The sequence below is a fragment of the Narcine bancroftii genome, chromosome 2 (genome assembly GCF_036971445.1).
Source record: "Narcine bancroftii isolate sNarBan1 chromosome 2, sNarBan1.hap1, whole genome shotgun sequence".
NCBI lineage: Eukaryota > Metazoa > Chordata > Chondrichthyes > Torpediniformes > Narcinidae > Narcine > Narcine bancroftii.
In genome coordinates, this window is record NC_091470.1 from 96,937,126 (window position 1) to 96,959,182 (window position 22,057).

General features: G+C 42.2%; 2 protein-coding genes across 22 annotated transcripts in view; both read left to right on the forward strand.

Moving 5' to 3' along the window:
* Nucleotides 1–1,249: 1,249 nt before the first annotated feature.
* enkd1 (enkurin domain containing 1) lies at nt 1,250–14,940 on the forward strand. Of its 4 annotated transcripts, none has more exons than XM_069917553.1 (9): nt 1,250–1,472; nt 2,344–2,438; nt 4,818–5,042; nt 7,769–7,941; nt 8,387–8,536; nt 8,869–9,038; nt 11,033–11,169; nt 13,668–13,841; nt 14,761–14,940. In XM_069917553.1, the coding sequence occupies exons 2-8, from the start codon at nt 2,354–2,356 to the stop codon at nt 13,826–13,828; spliced, it is 1,101 nt and encodes a 366-aa protein (XP_069773654.1). In that variant the 5' UTR covers nt 1,250–1,472; nt 2,344–2,353; the 3' UTR covers nt 13,829–13,841; nt 14,761–14,940. The 4 variants fall into 4 exon arrangements, with proteins under 4 accessions (XP_069773654.1, XP_069773655.1, XP_069773656.1 ...); XM_069917554.1 differs by having other exon boundaries at nt 1,250–1,451; XM_069917555.1 differs by lacking the exon at nt 1,250–1,472 and adding an exon at nt 1,601–1,619.
* A 1,072-nt stretch (nt 14,941–16,012) lies between these two features.
* Nucleotides 16,013–22,057, forward strand: part of polb (polymerase (DNA directed), beta) — a 67,481-nt gene continuing 61,436 nt past the window's right edge. For all 18 annotated transcript variants that reach the window (XR_011351514.1, XR_011351515.1, XM_069917556.1 and 15 more), the window contains exon 1: nt 16,013–16,208. Coding sequence is in view for 16 of the 18 variants with exons in the window: in XM_069917556.1 (XP_069773657.1) it covers nt 16,058–16,208 (151 nt within the window). In the remaining 2 variants the exon portion in view is untranslated. The remainder of the gene's footprint in view (nt 16,209–22,057) is intronic.

Here is a 22,057-nt window from a genome sequence, read left to right on the forward strand (position 1 = left end):
CATTATATTTTTAATGTATTATTACTTGACAATACAGTAAAAGTCCAAAATTCCAGACTGATTGGGGATAGTTGGTGTGGATTTTTGGATTTTTCAGATTCTCGGGCAGTATTTTTAAAATTCTAATTTAAGGAGGAATAAAGAAAGAAATGAACAGGTCAGTTTTGATAGTTTATTCATTAGCAAATACAGCAGGTTTCATTTATCAAAATGAGTAGTTTTAAAGAAAAATAAAGTCAACACTTGCAAGGCTGAACACATTCCAATTCCAGTGCCCCTTTTTTTCACAACAAAAGAGACTTTTGTTTAAAAATGAACATTTCAAAAGAAAAATACACTATCCAAATGAATTTTGTTGTGATAAGATAATGAAGCATGGCCGCTCATTGCTGCTGTGCATCTGTGGCACTTATGTGTGCACACAAAAGCCCCGCTAAATTTTAAATACTTTAAAATGTTTTGAAAAGTTTGGATTCTCGAGTGATCTGAAGTTCTGGTATCTGGAATTTTGGACTTTTACTGAAAAAGAAACCTTGAACCTTGAAGGATAATGGACAGATGGGGAGGTGGAGGCAATTGATGGGCTGATGGCAGAAAGAGAAAAGGCAAGGGGAGAACAAGGTCAGATAGAGGGAGAGGAGTCATAAAGGGTAGGGTTGGAGACAGTTGGAGGGGAGTGTGATGCAGAGAAGGTGAGAATGGAGATAACTATGTGCAGGGGGGGGGGTGGTTGAAGGATAGGACAGATTGGACTAAAGGGAACACAAGGGGAGGGGATGCAAATCTGTTAGTGGGAGAGGATTGAACCTGATGGAGATAATGGGTGGACGGGAAGGGGAAGGTAATGGAAATAGTGAAGGGGTGGGGGTGGGGGTGGGAGTGGGAGAGACAGATATTACAGAAGTGGATCAGAAGAGACAGGGGAATCTACCTGAAAGTGGAAATTTAATTTGTTTGCAACTGTCATTCACCCCTCCCCTAATGGCTTCCATTCCATCCCCCCAGGTGTCTTCGGCTTCATCCCTCCACATCACCATCTCCCCCCCCTCTCTATCACCAAACAACTGCCCACCTCGCCCCACCTGCCCGTTATCCATCAACCCTCCCCACCTGTCCATCACCCCTGGCTCCAACCCACCTGTCCATCATCCCTCGCCTCTCCCCACCTATCTGTCATCCATTGTCCTACCCCACCTGATCGTCATCCCTTGCCTGTCCGTCAATGCCCCTCCCACACGTCCGTCATTCTTTGCCCCATCCCACCTGTCTGTCAACGCCCCTCTCCACCTGTAGCCGTGGTGCCCCCTCCATCATTGCCGGGAAGTTCTGCGCGGCTTGCCGTCGTCCCTGGCAACACGGCGACCCTGCACTGCGCAGGCGCGAGCACTGACGTTCTCCAAGGATCCGGGTGCGATGACGTCGCTCGGCGCGCGCGTTCCCGCGGACGGTTGGTGTGTGCGCGTCGGTCGTTGGTCAGTGGGGACGCGGGGTGGGGAAGCAGGATGTGGGAGGCACGGGGACAGTGGGGGGGGGGGGAAGCAGGATGTGGGAGGCACGGGGACAGTGGGGGGGGGGGGAAAGCAGGATGTGGGAGGCACGGGACAGGGCTGGGGGGGAAGGTGAGGGGCACGGGACAGGGCGGGGGGGAGGGTGAGGGGCACGGGACAGGGCGGGGGGGAGGGTGAGGGGCACGGGACAGGGCGGGGGGGAGGGTGAGGGGCACGGGACAGGGCGGGGGGGAGGGTGAGGGGCACGGGACAGGGCGGGGGGGAGGGTGAGGGGCATGGGACAGGACGGGGGGAGGGTCAAGGGCACGGGACAGGCGGGGGTGGGGGAAGAAGTGTAGGGAACAGGCCGGGGGTATTGGGGAGGGACATTGGAGGGGTTCAGGGTCAGGCTGAGGGATCGGGGGATTGTGAGGGGCAGGGGACAGGCCGGGGGGGATGGGAGAGTGGTGTAGAGAGCAGGCCAAGGGCAGTCGAGATGGGGGAGGGGGGGGCAGGAGCAGGGGCAAGCTAGTGGGGGGGGGGAAGGATGTGAAGGGCAGTCTGACGGGGTGGCGAGAGGTAGATCAATTGCCCCCTCCCCCTTCCTGGGCTTCAAACCAGATTGAGACGCCTAAGATGACCTCCGCTGGGCTGATTGATGAGGGTGCTGCTAGATCAATTGGGGGGTGGGGGGGAAGAGAGATTGATAGAGGGGACACTGGGGACTGATGTGGGGTGGGGGCGGGGGGAGAGAGAGACCCTAATGAAGGGACTGTTAGTGGTTGCAAGGCTGAACACATTCCAATTCCAGTGCCCCTTTTTAAAATCAAGCTATTTTGACAATGCTGTGTTACAGAAAAAAAAATATGGCTGAAGGCCCCTCCAACATATCTGGCCCCATTCCACCAGATCCGACGCTGTTCCCAGATTTTTACCGGCATCCAGTCTCAGGTGATTGATTATTGTGTGTGTTTTTTCAGATGAATTGCTCTGAAATGAAAACCCCTGTCAACTGCCCGTCAAGAAGGAGAAATATTTGGAGGTCACATTCTATATCCCAGGAATTGCATTGCAATACAGAAAGTGAAAAGAGTATGAAAGAGACAAAAATTAAGTGGTTATCTTGATGATAAACACTCAACAAAGCAGACGACAGTTGACAATTAAGTAAGAGAAATAGTTAATAGATCTCAAGACATAGCAGCAGAAATGGGTCCTTCAGCCCATCGAGCCTGCCTTGCCATTCAATCAAGAGCTGATCTATTTCTTTGCTGACCCCAGTGCTCAGCCTTCTCCCCATAACCTTTGATGTCCTGGCTAATCAAGAACCTATCAATCACACAATGATCTAGCCTTCCCAACTGCCTGTGACAACAAATTCCACAGATTCACCACCCTCTGGATGAAGAAATTCCTACGCATCTCTTCGAAGCGGACACCCTTTAATCATTAAGTTGTGCCCACTTGTCCTTGACTCTCCCACCATGGGAAACAACCTTTCTACATCTACTCTGTCCACGCCTTTCAACATTCAAAATGTTTCAGAGATCCAGCATTGCATTTGCCTTCTTCGCCGCCATCTCAGCCTGCAAGTTTACTTTCAGGCTATTCTGCACGAGGACTCCAGGTTCCTTGGCACCTGGCTATTTTTATTTTACTCCACATTTAAAAAAATAGCTTGTCTGTTTATTTTTTCTACTGTATTACATGACTACACTTTCTGACGTATTTCATTTGCCACTTTGCCCATTCTCCTAATCACTTTGTTTTATTAATTAATTAGATTCACCTAATCTAAGTTTCTAAGTTCTTTTGCAGCCTCCGTGTTTCCTCTACACTACTCCTCCATCTACCTTTGTATTGTCTGCAAACTTGGTCACAAAGCCATTCATTCCATAATCCAAATCATTAATATACAACATAAAAAAGCAGTCGCCCTAACACCGCCACCCGTGGAATACCACTAGCAACTGACAGCCAATTAGAATATGATCCCTGTATTCCAATAGTTTGCTTCCTGCCAATTAACCAGTGCTCTACCCACGCTAGTATGTTTCCAGTTATAGGACTCTTGCTAAGTCGCCTTATGCAGACCCCTGTCAAATGCCTATTAACCATATAACCGTTTATAGCACGGAAACAGGCCATGTCGGCCCTTCAAGTCCGTACCGGTTCACTTGAACAGCTCCAAACAGTTGGTCCTTCAGATCCTCATGTTTTTATGCTGAGGTTAAAAAAAAACAGATTCTTAGAATTGAACAAGTTTAGACAGATCCCTTGCAGGCAATTTACCACGTACCATGGAGGACTGGTTGTTTCGGTCTGGTGCTGCGCACCGGAAGAAGATGCCGACTTTATCCACAGACACTGGGCTTACTTGTTCCCACCCATTCACCCGCACCAAAAGTTGATGAATCTTCAACTCGTGGGTATGTCTGTGTCTATGGAAAATCCTAAATCGTTCATCAGAAGTCTATCTTATTATTTTGGAAATGGATTGATTGATTGGTTATTATTGAGACCAGCTTTGGCTCAAAATGCCACCAATTCTTTTTCTCCCACTGATGCTGAGGGTCTCCAGCAGATTGTGTTTACCATTAGATTATATTAATTGGAATTGTGAAACTGAATATTTATGACTCAAAACTGTGAAACTTCTATATGACCTGGTTTATTAATAAAGCAATTGTGATAGTTTAATTATCATTCTCAATGGGACTTTCTGAGTGGATCCCATTGATTTGTGGATGTCATTAGAAGATCTCAGAAAATGATTGTAATTGATTATCATTTAGCTATCCTATGGTGGACATATTACTTGAGGAAGTAGCAAGAGATCACCGTGATTTCTTGGGGAAGGTGATGAGACATTCCAGAATTTTGTTGTCTTAACATTTTAAAATGCTCATGACCTTGTGGCAGTCCAAGGTGCTGTGTGATTTATCAGGGTTAGTGTAGCCGTAAGCACGATGCCAGTGACCTGGTTTGGAATCTGGCGCTGTCTGTAAGGAGTTTGTGTGTTCTTCCTGTGTCTGAGTGGGTTTCCTCCAGGCACTCCAGTTTCCTCCCACCCTTCAAAACGTAAAAAATTAAAGTATCACCTGTGGACTAATCTGTGAGATATCTTTACTCAAGATGATAATTTGGCTGCATAATGATCTTAATGTATGTGCCAGCGAATGATGTAGTCAGGTTTTGCTTAGTCATTTCCCAATGACTTCTAATGGAATGGATTACCTCACCACAGAGATTTCCACAGTTGAATGACAATTTACTGCTTTCTTTATTGGTGTCTGTTTAATTTTTCATTCCCTCTTTTTCTACCTGCAGCTCGGGGAAGATTAGAAGGAAATAGCCTAAAGCTGGACTTTCTATCGGGACCACTAGCTCCGGATCCCACTTTGTACCCATCGTGCTACAGCGCCCGTCCGTCTCAGCCAGCTCCTCGGATACGGTCAAATGCCAGAGAGATCCTGGAGAGAGGACAGAAGGGCTGCATGGGTGTGTTGTTGCAGCTGGAAGGCGTGTCACTGCACAGGGAATTGTCACCAAAAAGTAAATCAATTATTTGCTGCTTAGTATTAACTGGGAGTTATATTGTGAACAGCTGTGTATCCATTTGTGTTGGGTCTGAGCAGCCTAATTGATATTGAGGGATATCTCCATGAATTCAAATGCAAATTACCAAAACAAAATAATTTAGTACAGATATTGTGATATACTTGGATTTTGGTGCTCTGCTGCTTGGAGGTCTCGATAGCTATTTTTCAATGTTTTCAGATGACTGGATCCCATTCTCTGCTGACATGTCTGTATGGTCTCATGCACTGCCAGACTGAGACCACATGCAAATTGGAGGAACAACTCCTCTTCCATCCAGGCGCCCTCAAACAAGATGGCATTAACCTCGACTTCCCCGGTTTCCATTAAACTTCCCTCCCATTCTTCTTCCCCCTGTCGCCTTTCCCCAGCTCGCTCTCCCTCTCCCTTCTGTCTCCTTTCACAGAGCAAAAAGCAATTCTCACCTCTCCTCTTATATCCAATTAACTTTTTATTGGTCTGGACTCCTCCCCCAGGCATGCTTGGTCTCTTTATTCTTGCGCCTTCCTGTTCTTTGCTTATTTGTTGAAGAAGGGCTCAGGCCCAAAATGTCAGTAATAGTTCTGTACCTCCTATGGATGCTGTGAGACCAGCTGCATTCCTCCAGCATTTCTCCAACTTTCTGAATTGGTCAGTCTGGGACAGCTCTTGCTGTTTCCAGAAGCGGTTGGGTGTGGCCATCAAGCTGTTTTGGCCGATGTATATGACTACTATCCCAGACATTCGCTCATTGATCTGCAGTCATTGGCCTCTTATATGGAAAAGTTTGCATAAATCCTAGTGATGGATAGATTACTTCAGTAAGCCAGTATTGTAAAAATCAGGAGGTCTCTTGGCAGCTCTTGTTTGCTACAAGATTTGTGTTCCTCTTAACAATCCAGTCATTGGGGGGGAATCAGAGAAGATGAGCAATAGGTTCTTGGGAGTTACTATCTTGAAGGATCTTTCCTGGACCCACCACACCAATGGCGTGAAGAAAGCACGTTAGCACCTCTACTTCCTCAGGAATTTGCAGAGGTTTGGTATGTCACCAGAACAAATTTCTGGCAAATTTCTACAGAGGTGTGATGGAAAGTGTGCTGATCGGCTGCATCATGGTCTGGTATGGGAACACCAATACCTCTGAGCATAAATCCCTCCAAAACGTAGTGGACACAGCTGTTATTGATTGGGTTAATAACATTATGATAAAATATGCCTTTACAAGGCATAGATTGTGGGGATTTAGTATAGGGTTACTTTTCAAACTGACATCTCAGTAACACTTCACAAACATATATTAACATTTCACGAAATACATCTCATTTAAAATGCAAGAGCTATGCCTAAGGTGGAGCCTACAAGTCTACAGTGACTTAGCAGTGACAATGGAAAGGACTTCACAAGTAGGTTTAATTGGACTGATGTAATGGAATGAATGGATGATTGTTTTAAAGGAACAGATGTCCAGGCTCTGAAAATGATTCCAGTGCCAGCGATCCAAGACTGGTTGAAGTTTACTGTTCCAAAAGGGATCATGTGGTTTTGCAAACAGGGAGAGGGGGAAAAAAACATGTGATTCTAGAGAGAGAGAGAAAAAAAAGGGGACAGTCAGATTTGCACCAGAGTTGGTGCTGGAGACTCCAAGAGTGGCACTCCTCCTATGAGACCCCATTTGAAGATGGGTATTGAGTTGTGAGTTCAGCCTACTTTCAACTCTTGTAGTCAATTACGAGGAAATGGCTGGTTAATGTATTTCTCCTGGAATAGGGGGAAAAGAAGAACTCTGTGGTAACCTGGAAGAAGAGGAGAACCCAAGAGGGGCCAACTTTCTTCAGCAAGACACTGAAGTGGCTGATTGAAGGAGATTGTGTGTGTGTGTCCAACAAACAATGAATATCTCTCTCTAAAACCAACAAAAACCTTCCTTTGTGGTAACAATTTAAGTTAAAGCACCAGAGTCTGGTGAATTCTGTGCACAGTATGAAAATTGCCTGATCCCAGTGAACTTGGAGAAGTGAAAAATTAGTGATTGGACAGTGAAACAAAGAACTTTCCTGAACACATACATATTACATCATGTCCACTTAGAATTAGAAGGGGGTTAAGTTCATAGTAATAAGTTAAAGATTGATCTTATTATTATGTTTGAAGCAAATGAAGAGCATTGTCTTGGTGAATTTCTGTTGCTGCTGTGTTTTGGAGTTCTCTGGGCTCATAACACAGCCCAGGACATCACTGGCAAAACCCTGCCCACTACTGAGTACATCTATAGAGAACGCTGTCGTCAGAGGGCAGCAGCAATCATCAAAGACCTACACCACCCAGCACATGCTCTGTTCTCGCTGTTGCCATCAGGAAAGTGGTCTCGGTGTCACAAGACTTATACCACCAGGTTCAGGAACAGCTGCTACCCCTTCACCATCAGACTCCTCAACAATAAACTCAGAGATTCATTTAAGGACTCTTAATTGTGCACTTCATTGATTTTCTATATTCTCTCTGTATTCCACAGTCATTTTGTTTACATTTGTTATCTGTTTACAGTTCTTTATTTGTTTACATGTTTACACTGTGAACAGTTTATTTTTTTGTACTACCAATTAGCGGTAATTCTGCTGCACCCGCAGGAAAAAAGAATCTCAGGGTTGTATGTATGCACTCCGACTATAAATCTGAACAGGGATTTTGTTTCTTGCTAGGGAAGGAGTCGAAGGATCATGAAAAGGAGAATGTGAGGCGAATGCGTGAGATACAGAAAAAATGCAGGGAGAAAGACCAAGAACGTGAACTCAATGGTCCCAAACCCGTGAAAGCACTGTGGAAGTCCCAGAAATACGAAACCGTGCCTTCAAAAGTGATGGCTCGCCTACAGGTAGAGACTCGGGATGAAAGACAGTGACTGACAGTCGGTCGTTTGTAGATCTCCTGAATGAACACACACTAAGTCATACAAAGCGGAGCAGAGTAAATGACTGGTGTTGCTGTCTCAATGTGGGAGGTATTCTGGATATTTTAAAAATGCATTTTTAAAATTGTGAACCGATGTATTGGGGGAGGAGGGAGAGACAGAGAAACTTGCAACGTTGGGCAGTGTCACCTTGCCCATCAGTTCTCCATTTCCTAATTTGTCTGATAGGATAAGAGTGCCACAAACTAGAGCATTTCTGAGTAATGGTCTAGTTTCTTAAACAATTACATGAGAGATTTCTGAAATTCTTGACTATATGCCAGTAACCACAGGGGTAAATTGCAGTCTTGAAGATTTTCCCAAAATGAAACTGGTCTCTTTCCCATTTTTGATGTCTTTTTATCTTCAGGAGAGCTCACCCCCCACGCCTCTGGATAAGCAGTGCTACCTTAAAGCACATTCGCGCTGTGGGACTGGGGTGGGTCCAAAAAGATCTTCCTCAACAATCCCAACAAAGTCGGAGATCTGTACTGAAGCAGCAGAGGATGCTAACATAGATGTGAGTGCAGCATTGGACACAATTCACTGAGTACAGTTAAAACCCCCATATCCAGCACCTATGGGGGTTAGTAAATGCCGGATAAGTAAATTTTCTGGAGAGAACTTGCCGGCTTGAGATTGTGTGTTTGGTAAATTGACTGACAGGGCTGCCATTTTAAAAATTTCATATTTTTTACATTTTTATTTTCTGCAATTTATTTTGCTGGTTGAGGCTGCCACTTGCTTGATACGGGGATTTTACTGTATTTTAAATGCATATTTTCTACTGTGTGTGACAAATAAATTATCGTTCCTTATCATAATTTACCAATATACTTGTCTTTATTGCAGATTCGAGTGAAAGGTTTTAATATAGATTTCATTAGGCACAACGCACAGAATGCATGGAAGATGCCAGTGCGGCGCTCCAAATCGTTACAGTCCCTTGCAGACGTGCTGGACAGGAAAGAAAAAGATCAGCAGGAGTACATAATCAAAAATAAAGGACAGCTGCCACAGTAGTAAGCATGGATTATTGTGACTCATCACAAGATATAGGAATTGAAGTAGGCCCATTGTCCCATTGAATTTGCTCCACCATTATAATTATTAGCTGCTCCATCCTCCCGCTCAGCCCCACTCTCTACCTTTCTCCCTGTAACCCTTCATGCCCTAACTAATCAAATACCTGTCAATCTCTGCCTTAAATACACCCGACAACCTCACTTCCACAGACACCTGAGGCAATAAGTTCCACAGACTCATTATCCTCTGGCTAAAGAAATTTTTCCACGTCTCTATTTTAAATTGGCACCCTTTTATCCTGAAGTTGTGCCCTTTTCCTAGACTCCCCTACCATGGGAAACAACCTTGTCACATCTACTCTGTCCAGGCCTTTCAGCTTTATCCTTCAGGCCTTGTCCTTTTCCCTTTTTCTCTTCTGTCCTGATTTATGGTGAGCTAGAAATAAACGGATGGCATACCAGGTAGAAATTATCCTCTCACCCCAACCTTCAAACTCAATCCCTGGCATAACTTTTCATATATTTCTATGGACCAATGCTGCTCTGACCATAGGGCTGTGCTATGATCGATCGTGCTTGCTCCTGGCAATTCCTTATCTGTAACTGCATTTACAGTTCTATGGCTAACCAGCTGGGTGAAGTACATGATGAATGTGACCAGGCTCAGCTTTCAGACCCGTGGGCCTTTGCTGCATCACCTCTATCAAATAATACTGGACAACAAAGATTTTGCTTCCTGAAAACTTTTGGGTTTATTTTGGGCAAAAATCACCTTAAAAATTTTCATATCACAAACTGTTTTTTAGATATCTCCTATTTTGTGATTTCCTGTCATATTTTAAGTCTATTAATATATTGCTCATGAAGCAAGCTGGTTTGGTCAGTCCAAGCAGGCCTGGGCATGCACTCAGTGCAGGTGGTGTGCAAATGTTGTCTTAGCCCTGGGGACTCTTAGTCAGGATAGATGCAGACAGGCTATAAAAGCAGCTCACATATACAGATGCTGTGCATTACATTGAATGCATATGCTCTTCAGGCAATAGCATAGTGAGTGTATTTAACAACAGCATTTATTGTCTTCAGGAAGATTCTGTTACATTGGTGGCAAGTAACAGAATTCAATTGTTAATTTAATGTTTCTCTAACTTCCTATGTGATACAGCAAATATGAAATTATTTTTGAGTTCAGCTTGAAGTTGTCTATCATAATCCCAAATTTTTTCTCAGGAAGCAAACCTTTCGAAAAACATTTATTGTCCAGTGTAATCAGATAATTAAAAAAAGTGAATTTACTCAGAATTGATTAAAAAATCACAAGACAAAATAAATAAAAGGAAACCACTCTCATGTATAGATCTTTTTACTCATAGTATATGCCTGTCAATATCTGGACACATTCCCAATGAAATGTGACAGGGTAGGTCCCTGAGATTGAATCCAGTAGTGTTTTTTCACCTGGCATCTAAACTTCAGTTGTTCTCTCTGACTTCTGTATTTCAATGCACTGGGGTAGAAGGCAGAGAGGAGCTGACTGGTGAGGAGGACATTGTTGGTGGTTATACATTTTGTCACAATTTCCTAGTTTGCTTCAATTCCCACTCTGTATTGTGCTCTTCCTCCATTCTCTCAACATTGAAATCAACATTCCTTGTAAGGCTGCTTCCCACATCTCATTTCCAGAACTGCATCATCGCGCTGTCCTCTTCCTTCTAATGTCTGGAAGGTTTTAAAACTCAGCTTTGGTGTCACTCACTCACAAGCTGCTGATAAATCTTGTTCTCACCGTCTTGGATAATAATGCTTAAACGTAAAGCTCAGCCCCAATTGACCAGCATTTCAAGCTAAGTTTAAAAGTCAGCACATACTTGGCACATCCAAATTGTTGAATTAAGATGCTTATGACTTTTCTTTCTTTTTTGTTTAAAATATAAATATTTCATTTTGTTAGCTTCTCATTGAAAACATCTGATAAATATTTTAATTGTTTCCAGCTTAATTGAACGGCGAAATCAATGGAGGAAAGAAGCAGAAGAACGACAGAAAAATACCCCTGACCCTAGCATGCCTCCTGGCCACACGAGGATGCCAGAGAATGAAAGGCTGGAAACACTCAATTCCCTTCAACAAAGTATGTGTCTTGCGCTCTCCCTGCTATGGTGTGTGGTGTTTCAATCTTTCACAAGCCAAGGATTTTTTAAAAAAAATTGTTAATTATTGTGGCTTTTTAAAAATTTATTTCAAATGATCTCCATTTAGATGGATGGAATTCTGATAACCATATAGCAATTACAGCACAGAAACAGGCCATTTTGGCCCTTCTAGTCTGCACAGAACCAAGTCCTCTCCTCTAGTCCCACCTACCTGCGCCTTGCCCATAGCCCTCCATTCCCCTCCCATCCATATACCTATTCAATTTTTTGACAAAGTGGACTCTGCCGCCACTACTTCTCCCAGAAGCTCTTTCTACACAGCCACCACTCTCTGAGTAAAGAAGTTCCCCCTCATGTTACTTCTAAACTTTTTCCCCTTGACTCTTAACTCATGACCTCTTGTTTCAATCTCTCCTACTCTCAATGGAAAAGGCCTATCCACATCAACTCTATCTATCTCTCTCATAATCTTAAATACCTCTATCAAATCCCCTCTCAACCTTCTACGCTCCAAAGAATAAAGACCTAATTTGTTCAATCTTTCTTTGAAATCTAGATTCTGAAACCCAGGTAACATTTTCATAAATCTCTGCAATCTCTCTACCTTGTTGATATCCTTCCTATAATTCGATGACCAGACTGCACAAATTTGGCCTCACCAATGCCTTGAACAGTCTCAACATCACTTCCCAATTCCTGTATTCTAAGCTTTGATTTATAAAGGCCAGCATGCTAAAAGCTTTCTTCACCACCCTATTTACATGAGATTCTACCTTCAGGGAACGATACACTCCTAGATCTTTCTGCTCCACTGCATTCTCCAATGCTCTCCCATTTACTATGTCTTGATTCTTCCTACCAAAATGATGCACTTCACACTTATCAGGATTAAAGTCCATCTGCCATCTTTCAGCCCACCCCTGCTATCTGACACTTATGGGGATTAGTAGATACTGGATGAGTATATTTTCAGGTTGCTTGAGATTGCTTGTTAGTGAACTAACGGTGAGGTGTGCCAATTTTAAACGCGTATTTTTTACCTATTTATTTTACTCTTTTTTTCACTGGTTGCTTGAATTCTGGATTACTATATTAATTGACATTCAAATTTGTGAACTTGCTCTCCTACAATCCTTCAGAGCTGTGACATTCATATAAATTGTAGGGAATCAGGCTTTTTCCCCTTTCTGAGTGCAGATCACATGGATGGAAATGGTGTAGGGTCTGTTGAATGTTGCCAGCTTGGACCTGGGATACGTTATCGGAAATGTGGGCATGATATCCAGATCTGATTGTAATTATAACGTGCCTGGCTGTGAATGCACAATCCCGTTTACCCAAGTCCAGGTATCATGAAACATGTAGCATCCCACTCTGAAATTTTATTTGGAGATTCCTGGGAAAAGCTGATGATTAAATGGTTAAATGAACACCTCTAATTATTGGGAGAATAACAATTTCTCCTGTACTGGCTTCACCTCTTACTGAAGTAAAACACCAAAGTCTGCAGACACCATGAATGAAGTGAAAACACAAAGCTGGAGAATAGTAAAGATAATCAATGTTTTAAAGTAGGCAGGCGCCCGGTTCAGGTGTCCCATACTCTTGAGGAAACAGACACATTCTGTACAGATGATTTTCAGGCTAAACAGTGCTAGTGAGTGCAAGCTTTAAACAAATAAGTAAAGTTGTTTGGAAGTTACTGTAAAAGCAGGATTGATTGTGCTGAGTACTTATCGAAACATACAAGTTATTTTATCTAAAATGTAACTGCCTGTGGAGTTGTGTTTTATATTTCTATTCCATTTTGAGGTTTTCAATGGAAATTTCCACGTAGTAGAAAGAGGCAGGGTGGATGGAAGAGGTTTGGATTGAATGTAATTCAGCTTGTGTTGCTAAAAGAGGAACAGAGTGACATTTAGAGAAGCTTTATCATGACTTTTGAAACAGGTGACAAGATGTGGGACAGAATAATTTTTCAAAACTCTGTTTTCTAGGCAATGAAATATCTATCCTTATCAAATCAACACTTGTGTTGCTGTTCAGTTTTCTTTTGGTTTTTGGTGAAATTAATGAGAGCCTTTTCAGATGAGGACTGCCCAGAGTAATTCCCGAAATTTCAAAGGACTGCTCTTGGGAAAGATGTGGTCTTCAGGAATGGCATTTTTGGATTTAACAGGTCTAAATACGCATTCAAAAAGTAAGTGCTATCAATGTTGTCTCAGACAAAAGCAGAAAATAAAAATGTACATTAGAGAGCATGTGAAGAGAAAAACAGTTGATGTTTTGGCCTAATAACCTTTATTTATCATTCATACCATGCTGGCATGGTAAAGGCAAGAAGCCTGACCTGAATATTAACTCTCTTTTTCTGTTCCTAGCTGGTGTGAGGTGTTTCTAGTATTTCCTGTTTTATTTAACTTGAACTACACATTCACCTTGTTTTAATCTGCTTTGTGCCAACCCCTACCCTTAGCCCAAAAACAGCTGACCAAACAATTGCTGATGTTTCCTGTACAAGTGGATACGATTGGTTTGCAGAAGAAACGGACAGACGTGGAGAAGAAGTTGACAGAGATAGAAGAGGCTATCAAAATCTTTTCACGCCCCAAAGTTTTCATCAAAATCAACGACTGAGCAGCTCTGTGAGGTAAATTCTAGCTTGGAGCAACATTGGTTTGTGTTTATTGTTTGGAATAACATTTTTGAACGATGTGGTTCTGATATAGAAGAGAGAAAAAAGAATTGTGAGAGATATTTTGTTAGAAGTGTGTAGAATGAGAATTTGATTGTTATGAAATTAGATGTTTTTCGGCAGTATCACAGTGCAAAAGTTTCTATAAACTATATTTCAAAATAAATAAAAATAATGCAAAAAAATGACAAGATAAGGTAATGTTTGTTCATTCAAGGATCTGCTGACAGTAGAAGCTGTCCTTGTGCCACTGGGTGTTCATCTTCAGGCTCCTATACCCTTTTCCCAATGGTAAAATGAAAAGGGCATGGCTGGGGTGGTGGGGTCCTTGAGGATAGAGGCTGCTTTCTTAAGACACCACCTCTTGTAGATGTTGTCAGTGGAGTGATGACTAGTGCCCATGATGTCACAGGCCAAGTTAACAACCCTCTGGAGGTTTTTCTTGTCTTGATCGTTGGCACTTCTATACTAGACAGAGAAGTAACCAGCCGGAATGCTCTCCTCTGTGCACCTGTAGACATTTTAAAGAGTTTTCGGTGACATACCGAATCTCCTCAAACATCTCTCAAAGTATAGCCTCTGGCGAAATTCAAGATTCCTTTTTATTATCACATAATAATACGTAAAAATGTAATACACATGATGTACTTCAACTTTTGTCTGCCGTAAAGCAATCAAAGAGTTGCCAGGAGCATTACCTGGCACTCCTAATAATGAGATGGAAAGGTAAAATACAGTCAGAATCTGTAGAAAACTTGTTCATCTCTTAATTAGAATTAGAGATGTTTATGGAAGATGAAATAGAACCTATTTTAAATTTAAATGAATCTTTTAAATTCTCTGATTTATTTGTTGATGTTCTTTTACATTGCAGGCTTTTAGCTGAGACATTGTTGGGCACCAGGATCCTATTTGGCGGCGAGCACATCTTTGTTTCTGAGTCTGCTGGTAACATTGTGCATATATGTGTAAATAATGTCACAATATTTTAATAACAAATAATAAAATGTTAGATTTGTAATATCAATGTCATTAAAGATATTTTTGAAGCAAAGGATGCTTTCATTTTTTTAAAATCTAGAAAATGTAATTAAGGTAAAAATTCGGATCTTCACAACATTCATAAGGAGGCTAGGTCAGGGTTACAGAGTCCTACCGCACTGGCAGCTTCTGGGTTTTCTCCCTCCCTGTCATCTGCCTTCTGTTATGAAGTGCAACAAACGTTATGGTTATAGAATGCCACAGTAGAGCAGTGATGTTTCTGCCGAGACCTCACCATAGTTGGTTATCCATATTTTAGATGAGAAGTTCAAACATTGAAAGCTATTACAAGTCATCAGGTTGCACAAGAACAATTTGACGAAACAATGTTCTCCGGTCCATGGTGCAAGACACACAACCAGGCATAACACACATACAGACATACAATACATATGCAGGACAAGTACACCTTATACTCATCCTCCTTCCTAGTGTTTGCTCACAGGCCATCAAGGCCAGGTCTCCATTTATTTTGATGCCTGGCAACCCTTGCCATTAGCACTATTTTGCTTAAATACCCTGGTGCCCCCCTCTCCCCCTGCAGTTACCCTCATGCCGACTCTGAACACAAGGGAAGTGGGTGTTGGGATTGGGAGATGGTGAATGTTCTCCAAATAACATTAGGATATTTGATCGCATTTGATGAGCTCTGGCACCTGAAAAATTAGCACTGTACTCCTGGCAGTGCAAGAGACCATGGATAGACACGTCAGCAAGGGAAGGGGACGGGGAATTGAAATGGGTGGCCACTGGGAGATCCACGCTATTTGCGGTGGACAGAGCCAAGGTGCTCAACCAAGTGATCTCTCTGTGCCCATTCTCTCCCATGTAGAGAAGACTACATGGGTTAGGATGGACTAGAAGGGCCGAATGGCCTGTTTCGATGCTGTTATGCTCTGTGGACGCGGCGAGGCCTGCTGAGTTCCTCCAGCATTGCTGTATGCCTTTCCCACAACTAGAGTGCCTGCACACTCTAGTATTTAACTCCTCTCCCCTCTGGTCCCGCACACGCATAGCTCAACGCGGTCCGTGTCACAGGCCGTGACGTCACAGTGAAACAGGTGACAAGATGCGCGTGCGGAGTGCGCGTGCGCGGCGGTTTAAATGCCCCGCTGACGGTGGTGGCGCGCATGTGCGGCCTGCCATTGTCCCGCTGGAGCCTGGGCCGAGGAGGAGGAGGCTACTTGGGAGTGTGTGAGGTTTTCCGCTCTGCTGCCGCCATGAGCAAGAGGAAAGCACCGCAGGAAACGCTGAACGAGGGCATCACCGACTTCCTGATCGGTAACGGAGGAAGAGAGAGGGGGGAGGGAGAGGCGCGTCCCTTTTACACTGTCGGCAGTGTCAGGCCTCCAGCTGGTCCTCCCAACCTCCCTGCCTGTCACCATCTGCATCAGCATCTCTACCCAGTCCTGGTGCCATAAGGGAGCCCCTGGGCCCCACAGTACGGTCCAATTTAAAGCCTTAATTCTAAAGCTAGTGTCCATAACCCTGAGACGAAATCCTTGGCACCATTAATGGGATCCAACCTTAACCCTTCACACCTCAAGCCCAAAACATTGGTTCTGTATCTTTATCTTTGCTGTATAGAGGACATTGCTTGATCTGCTGAGTTTCTACTGTAGCAGAATATTTGGAGATGTTTTTGGGAGATAAATTGGGACAAGTAGGGTCGATGACATACATGCACACACTTTAAAGCAGATCTTATTTGAAAGTACTGGAGATTTCATATCCACAGTACTTCTCAGAAACCGTGCAGAATGCCTATGGATTTCACAAATGGGTGTTAATTGAATTGAAGTCATGAATGAATGGACTATTGTCTTTGGAGCCACAGAAAGCAGACCGGCTGTCTACTATACCTTTCTGCAAGACTTTTGACAAGATTGCTCAGAGCAATTCTGGGCTTTCTGGCAGTTTGTGTCTCAGAGAGAGAGAGAGGGAGACAGAAGGGAGTCTTTGACTGTGTGTGACACAGAAAGCTGTAAAAATCCAGAGTGGCGAATGGCTGGAAGAGCTATCTGTCTGGTTTCTCTTAAAAACCTGTAGTGGCCTGAAAGAAAGAGGTTATCATCTGGAGAACCCTGATGGGGCAGGTTTCATCCGCAAGACACTGAGGTGACTGATGGAAGTACATCAGTGGTGGATATCCTGGAACAACACATCTCTCTCTCTGAAAACCAACAAGAACCTTCCTGAGCAGAAACCATTGACCTTTTGAGCACCAAAGCCTGGTGATCTTTTTTATTTATTTATTTAATTTTTTTATTTTTCACACTGTAAATCACATTAGCCATGATATACACTATTTCTTTTTCACACATATACAGTGACTTTTTCTCCCCCCCCCCTTTCCTCCCAAACCACCCCCCCACCCCCCCCTCTCATCCATTTTAGGTATACAATCTAGGTTGCATTAAGCCAGTTAGACAATGTTGTCATTCAACAAAATTACCCCAGAAATTCTACTGAGTCCATTCTTTTCTTTCCTTCTCCTTCCATCAACTTAGGTAATGTTTGTCCCCGGTAGGTTTTCGCTATTGTATATTTTATTTTTTTTTTATTTTTTTTTTTTAAATTTTTTTATTTTTCACACCATAAATCACAATAGCCATGATATACACTTTTTCTTTTCCACACATTTACAGTGACTTTTTCTCCCTCCCTCCTCCCAAGCCACCCCCCCACCCCCCCCCCTCTCATCCATTTTAGGTATACAATCTAGGTTGCATTAATTCAGTTAGACAATGTTGTCATTCAACAAAAATACACCAGAAATTCTACTGAGTCCATTCTTTTCTTTTCTTCTCCTTCCATCAACTTAGGTAATGTTTGTTCCCGGTAGGTTTTCGCTATTGTATTTAATGTAAGGCTCCCATACTTGTTCGAATATTTCAATATTATTTCTTAAACTATATGTTATTTTTTCTAATGGAATACATTTATTCATTTCTATATACCATTGTTGTATTTTCAAATTATCTTCCATTTTCCAGGTTGACATAATACATTTTTTTGCTACGGCTAGGGGCTATTGTATTTAATGTAAGGCTCCTATACTTGTTCGAATATTTCAATATTATTTCTTAACCAATATGTTATTTTTTCTAATGGAATACATTTATTCATTTAAATTTGGTAGTTTCTTCCTTTTAATTTGGTTATGTATTCCATTAATATTTAAAGACATATAGTTCAGCGTAGCCCTTTTATATTTTGTTTATCTTCTCTTTCCGTTTTTCCATCATTACTTTTCCTCCTTTTCCATTTCTGTTTTCTTATTTTCAACTCTTTATAAGACAACATTCCTACAACATCTAACATTTTCCTTATTCTCCTATTTCTATCTTATTTATCCCCAATCTCCCCTTCACCTCCTGAGTTGTCCTTTAAAGCCTGGTGATCTTTATGAATGTTAAATTCTGTGCACAATATAAGAATTGCCTGCACCAGTGAACTTGGAGGAATGAGAAGTGAGATTGGACTGTGAACCAAAGAACCATACACTTTTCTGAACACACATTACATACACGCTTAGAATTAGAAGGGGGTTAAGTAAGTCAATAGAGATAAGTTAAAGTTAGATTCTGTTTTCATGTTTAAAGATAATTAAAAACAACTTTTGTTTAAGTAACTATTTGTCATGGTGAATATCTATTGCTGCTGGGTTTTGGGGTCCTTTTGGCAGAAATGGATACGTTAGGATAAAGTTTTGGGGATAGATTTACAGGAAGAAAGAAAAGTAATACTATTCAATATTAATATGCTTCTTTGAAAAATTATTTCAATTAAATTCCACACCTGTATTAATCCAGCCATTTATCCATACACAAATATATATCTGATTTCCATGTCACTGCTATACATTTTCTTGCTAATCCAATTTTCTCAAATTCTTTTTGAAACTAATTAAATTTCATTTTGGTCATTCCTAATGTAAGATAAGCAGAGGATCTTGAGGGAATTTAACTCCTGTCACCTGTTCTAAAAATGCTCCCAGAGCATGGTTTTAATTTAAAACATGACCAAATGGAATATAAAGAAAGTACCTGTCTCTTGATCACACCTAAAAGATTTATCTGATAAATCTGATTTCAACCAATGTAATTTCTTTGGTGTAAGGTATAAATGATGTAAAAAAAATTGTTGGACTAATCTGTATCTAACATTTATTGTATTTGTCATACTATCAGAGATCTGACCCATTTTTCTCCCCAATATTATTTGTCCATTTCTCATCTCTGCCTATTCCTTGTTTTCGTATTCCTTTTTGCAATAATGCACATATAGCTGAAATGAATTTTTCAACAGATTCATTACCAATCAAAATTTCTATTTTAACATTGTTGGACCTAATTTATCACATAAAAATGCCTTTATTTGATAATAACAAAATATTGTATTATTCAGTATTGAGTATTTTTTTAATTGATCAAATGTCATTAGAACCCTTCTCCATTAACAATGGCGTGAAGCAAGGCTGTGTTCTCGCACCAACCCTCTTTTCAATCTTCTTCAGCATGATGCTGAACCAAGCCATGAAAGACCCCAACAATGAAGACGCTGTTTACATCCGGTACCGCACGGATGGCAGTCTCTTCAATCTGAGGCGCCTGCAAGCTCACACCAAGACACAAGAGAAACTTGTCCGTGAACTACTCTTTGCAGATGATGCCGCTTTAGTTGCCCATTCAGAGCCAGCTCTTCAGCGCTTGACGTCCTGCTTTGCGGAAACTGCCAAAATGTTTGGCCTGGAAGTCAGCCTGAAGAAAACTGAGGTCCTCCATCAGCCAGCTCCCCACCATGACTACCAGCCCCCCCACATCTTCATCGGGCACACAAAACTCAAAACGGTCAACCAGTTTACCTATCTCGGCTGCACCATTTCATCAGATGCAAGGATCGACAATGAGATAGACAACAGACTCGCCAAGGCAAATAGCGCCTTTGGAAGACTACACAAAAGAGTCTGGAAAAACAACCAACTGAAAAACCTCACAAAGATAAGCGTATACAGAGCCGTTGTCATACCCACACTCCTGTTCGGCTCCGAATCATGGGTCCTCTACCGGCACCACCTACGGCTCCTAGAACGCTTCCACCAGCGTTGTCTCCGCTCCATCCTCAACATCCATTGGAGCGCTTACACCCCTAACGTCGAAGTACTCGAGATGGCAGAGGTCGACAGCATCGAGTCCACGCTGCTGAAGATCCAGCTGCGCTGGATGGGTCACGTCTCCAGAATGGAGGACCATCGCCTTCCCAAGATCGTATTATATGGCGAGCTCTCCACTGGCCACCGTGACAGAGGTGCACCAAAGAATAGGTACAAGGACTGCCTAAAGAAATCTCTTGGTGCCTGCCACATTGACCACCGCCAGTGGGCTGATAACGCCTCAAACCGTGCATCTTGGCGCCTCACAGTTTGGCGGGCAGAAACCTCCTTTGAAGAAGACCGCAGAGCCCACCTCACTGACAAAAGGCAAAGGAGGAAAAACCCAACACCCAACCCCAACCAACCAATTTTCCCTTGCAACCGCTGCAATCGTGTCTGCCTGTCCCGCATCGGACTTGTCAGCCACAAACGAGCCTGCAGCTGACGTGGACTTTTTTACCCCCTCCATAAATCTTCGTCCGCGAAGCCAAGCCAAAGAAAAAGAAGAAATGTCATTAAATTTACCTCTTGAAAACCATCCATTATTTTCTTAATTCCTTTGGTTGACCAAATATCAAACATTCATTATAAATAGTATATTCTATTCAGAATGCTTGTGAAACATTAGGGCTTTTCTCTTTGCATCAAAGAAGGATGAGAAGAGACTTAATAGAGGCCATCAAGGTATAATTAGGGTGGACAGCCAGCGCCTTTTTTCAGGGCAGGGGTAACAAACACCAGATGATATTGTGTTCAGTTCTGGTCCCTTCATAATAGCAAGGATGTGGAAGCTATGGAAAGGGTACAGAGGAGATTTCCCAGGAAGTTTTCTGGATTGGAAAATAAGTGATGAGGCAAGGTTGACAGAGCTTTCTAGAGCGAAGAAGGATGAGAGTCACTTAAGATATTGAGAGGCATAGATAAGGTGTACAGCTGGTGCCTTTTTCCCAGGGTAGAAATAGCAGATACCAAAGGACCTCTGTCCAAAGTGAAGGGAGGAACATTTAGGGGAAACATCAGGGATAAGTTTTTTTTTACACAGAGGGTTGTGGGTGCCTGCAATGACTTTAAGAGTGACTTAGACAGGTACATGGATGAATGAAAAATAGAGGATTATGAGGCAGGGACGGTTTCATTTTTTTTAATAGGAATATATAGGTAAGCACAACATTGAGGGCTGAAGGGCCTGTACTGTACTGTGCTGTAGTATCCTATGTTCTGAACAGAACCTCTTCAGGGGAGGCTATGGACTCTGCGAGACCTTCTGAGTTCCTCCAGGAATTCTGTGTGTTTACTCTGTTCAGAATGTTTGTGTAGAAACAATAATGAATAGCAATTACTGTGCTTAAAATTAAATGCATGTATTCTCTTGAGCAGAATGTTATCAAAATTTGTATAGATTTGGAGGTAAATTTTGCATTCTGGTATTTTCCTGGAGACTATTAAGTCTATTAAATACAGTTTAGCCTTTTTATAGATGAGAGGGATCTTATTCATTAAGTCTATTACAAAGCAAGAGAAGCATATCCAAGTTCCTGGCATAAAATTAATAAATGAGAAACTGAGAATTTTTAGTCTTGGAAGTGAATAAGCGCACCTTATAAAACATACCAAACACTAAACAGTGTTCATGTGAAAATAGGAAATGGGAGTTTAAATTAGTAAAGGGAATATTTTTGATGGTTTCAAGAAAAAAAAACTATCTCTGAGGAAATGTACTCCTTGGAATGATTAGAATTGTGAAGGTAAAAGTTTAGATTTTTAAAAACTTAATTAAAATTGTGTTATTACCATTTTGGTGGGTTACGTGGTTAAATTTAAATTTAGAATTGCAGCACGGTAACAGGCCCTTCTGGCCCTGGGGTCTATGCTGCCAAAATTCCCCAATTAAACTACAATCCCGTATATTTTGAAAGGAAACCCACGCAGACACAAGGAGAATGTACAAATTCCTTCCAGTGCCCGATTCGATACC

Coding starts and splice junctions, on each gene's coding strand:
- enkd1 (XM_069917552.1), top strand. CDS start 2,330: ATGCTGTGTTACAGAAAAAAAAATATGGCTGAAGGCCCCTCCAACATA. Junction 7,942..8,386: donor AAGTGATGGCTCGCCTACAG/GTAGAGACTCGG, acceptor TTTTATCTTCAG/GAGAGCTCACCCCCCACGCC. Junction 11,170..13,667: donor ACTCAATTCCCTTCAACAAA/GTATGTGTCTTG, acceptor CCCTACCCTTAG/CCCAAAAACAGCTGACCAAA.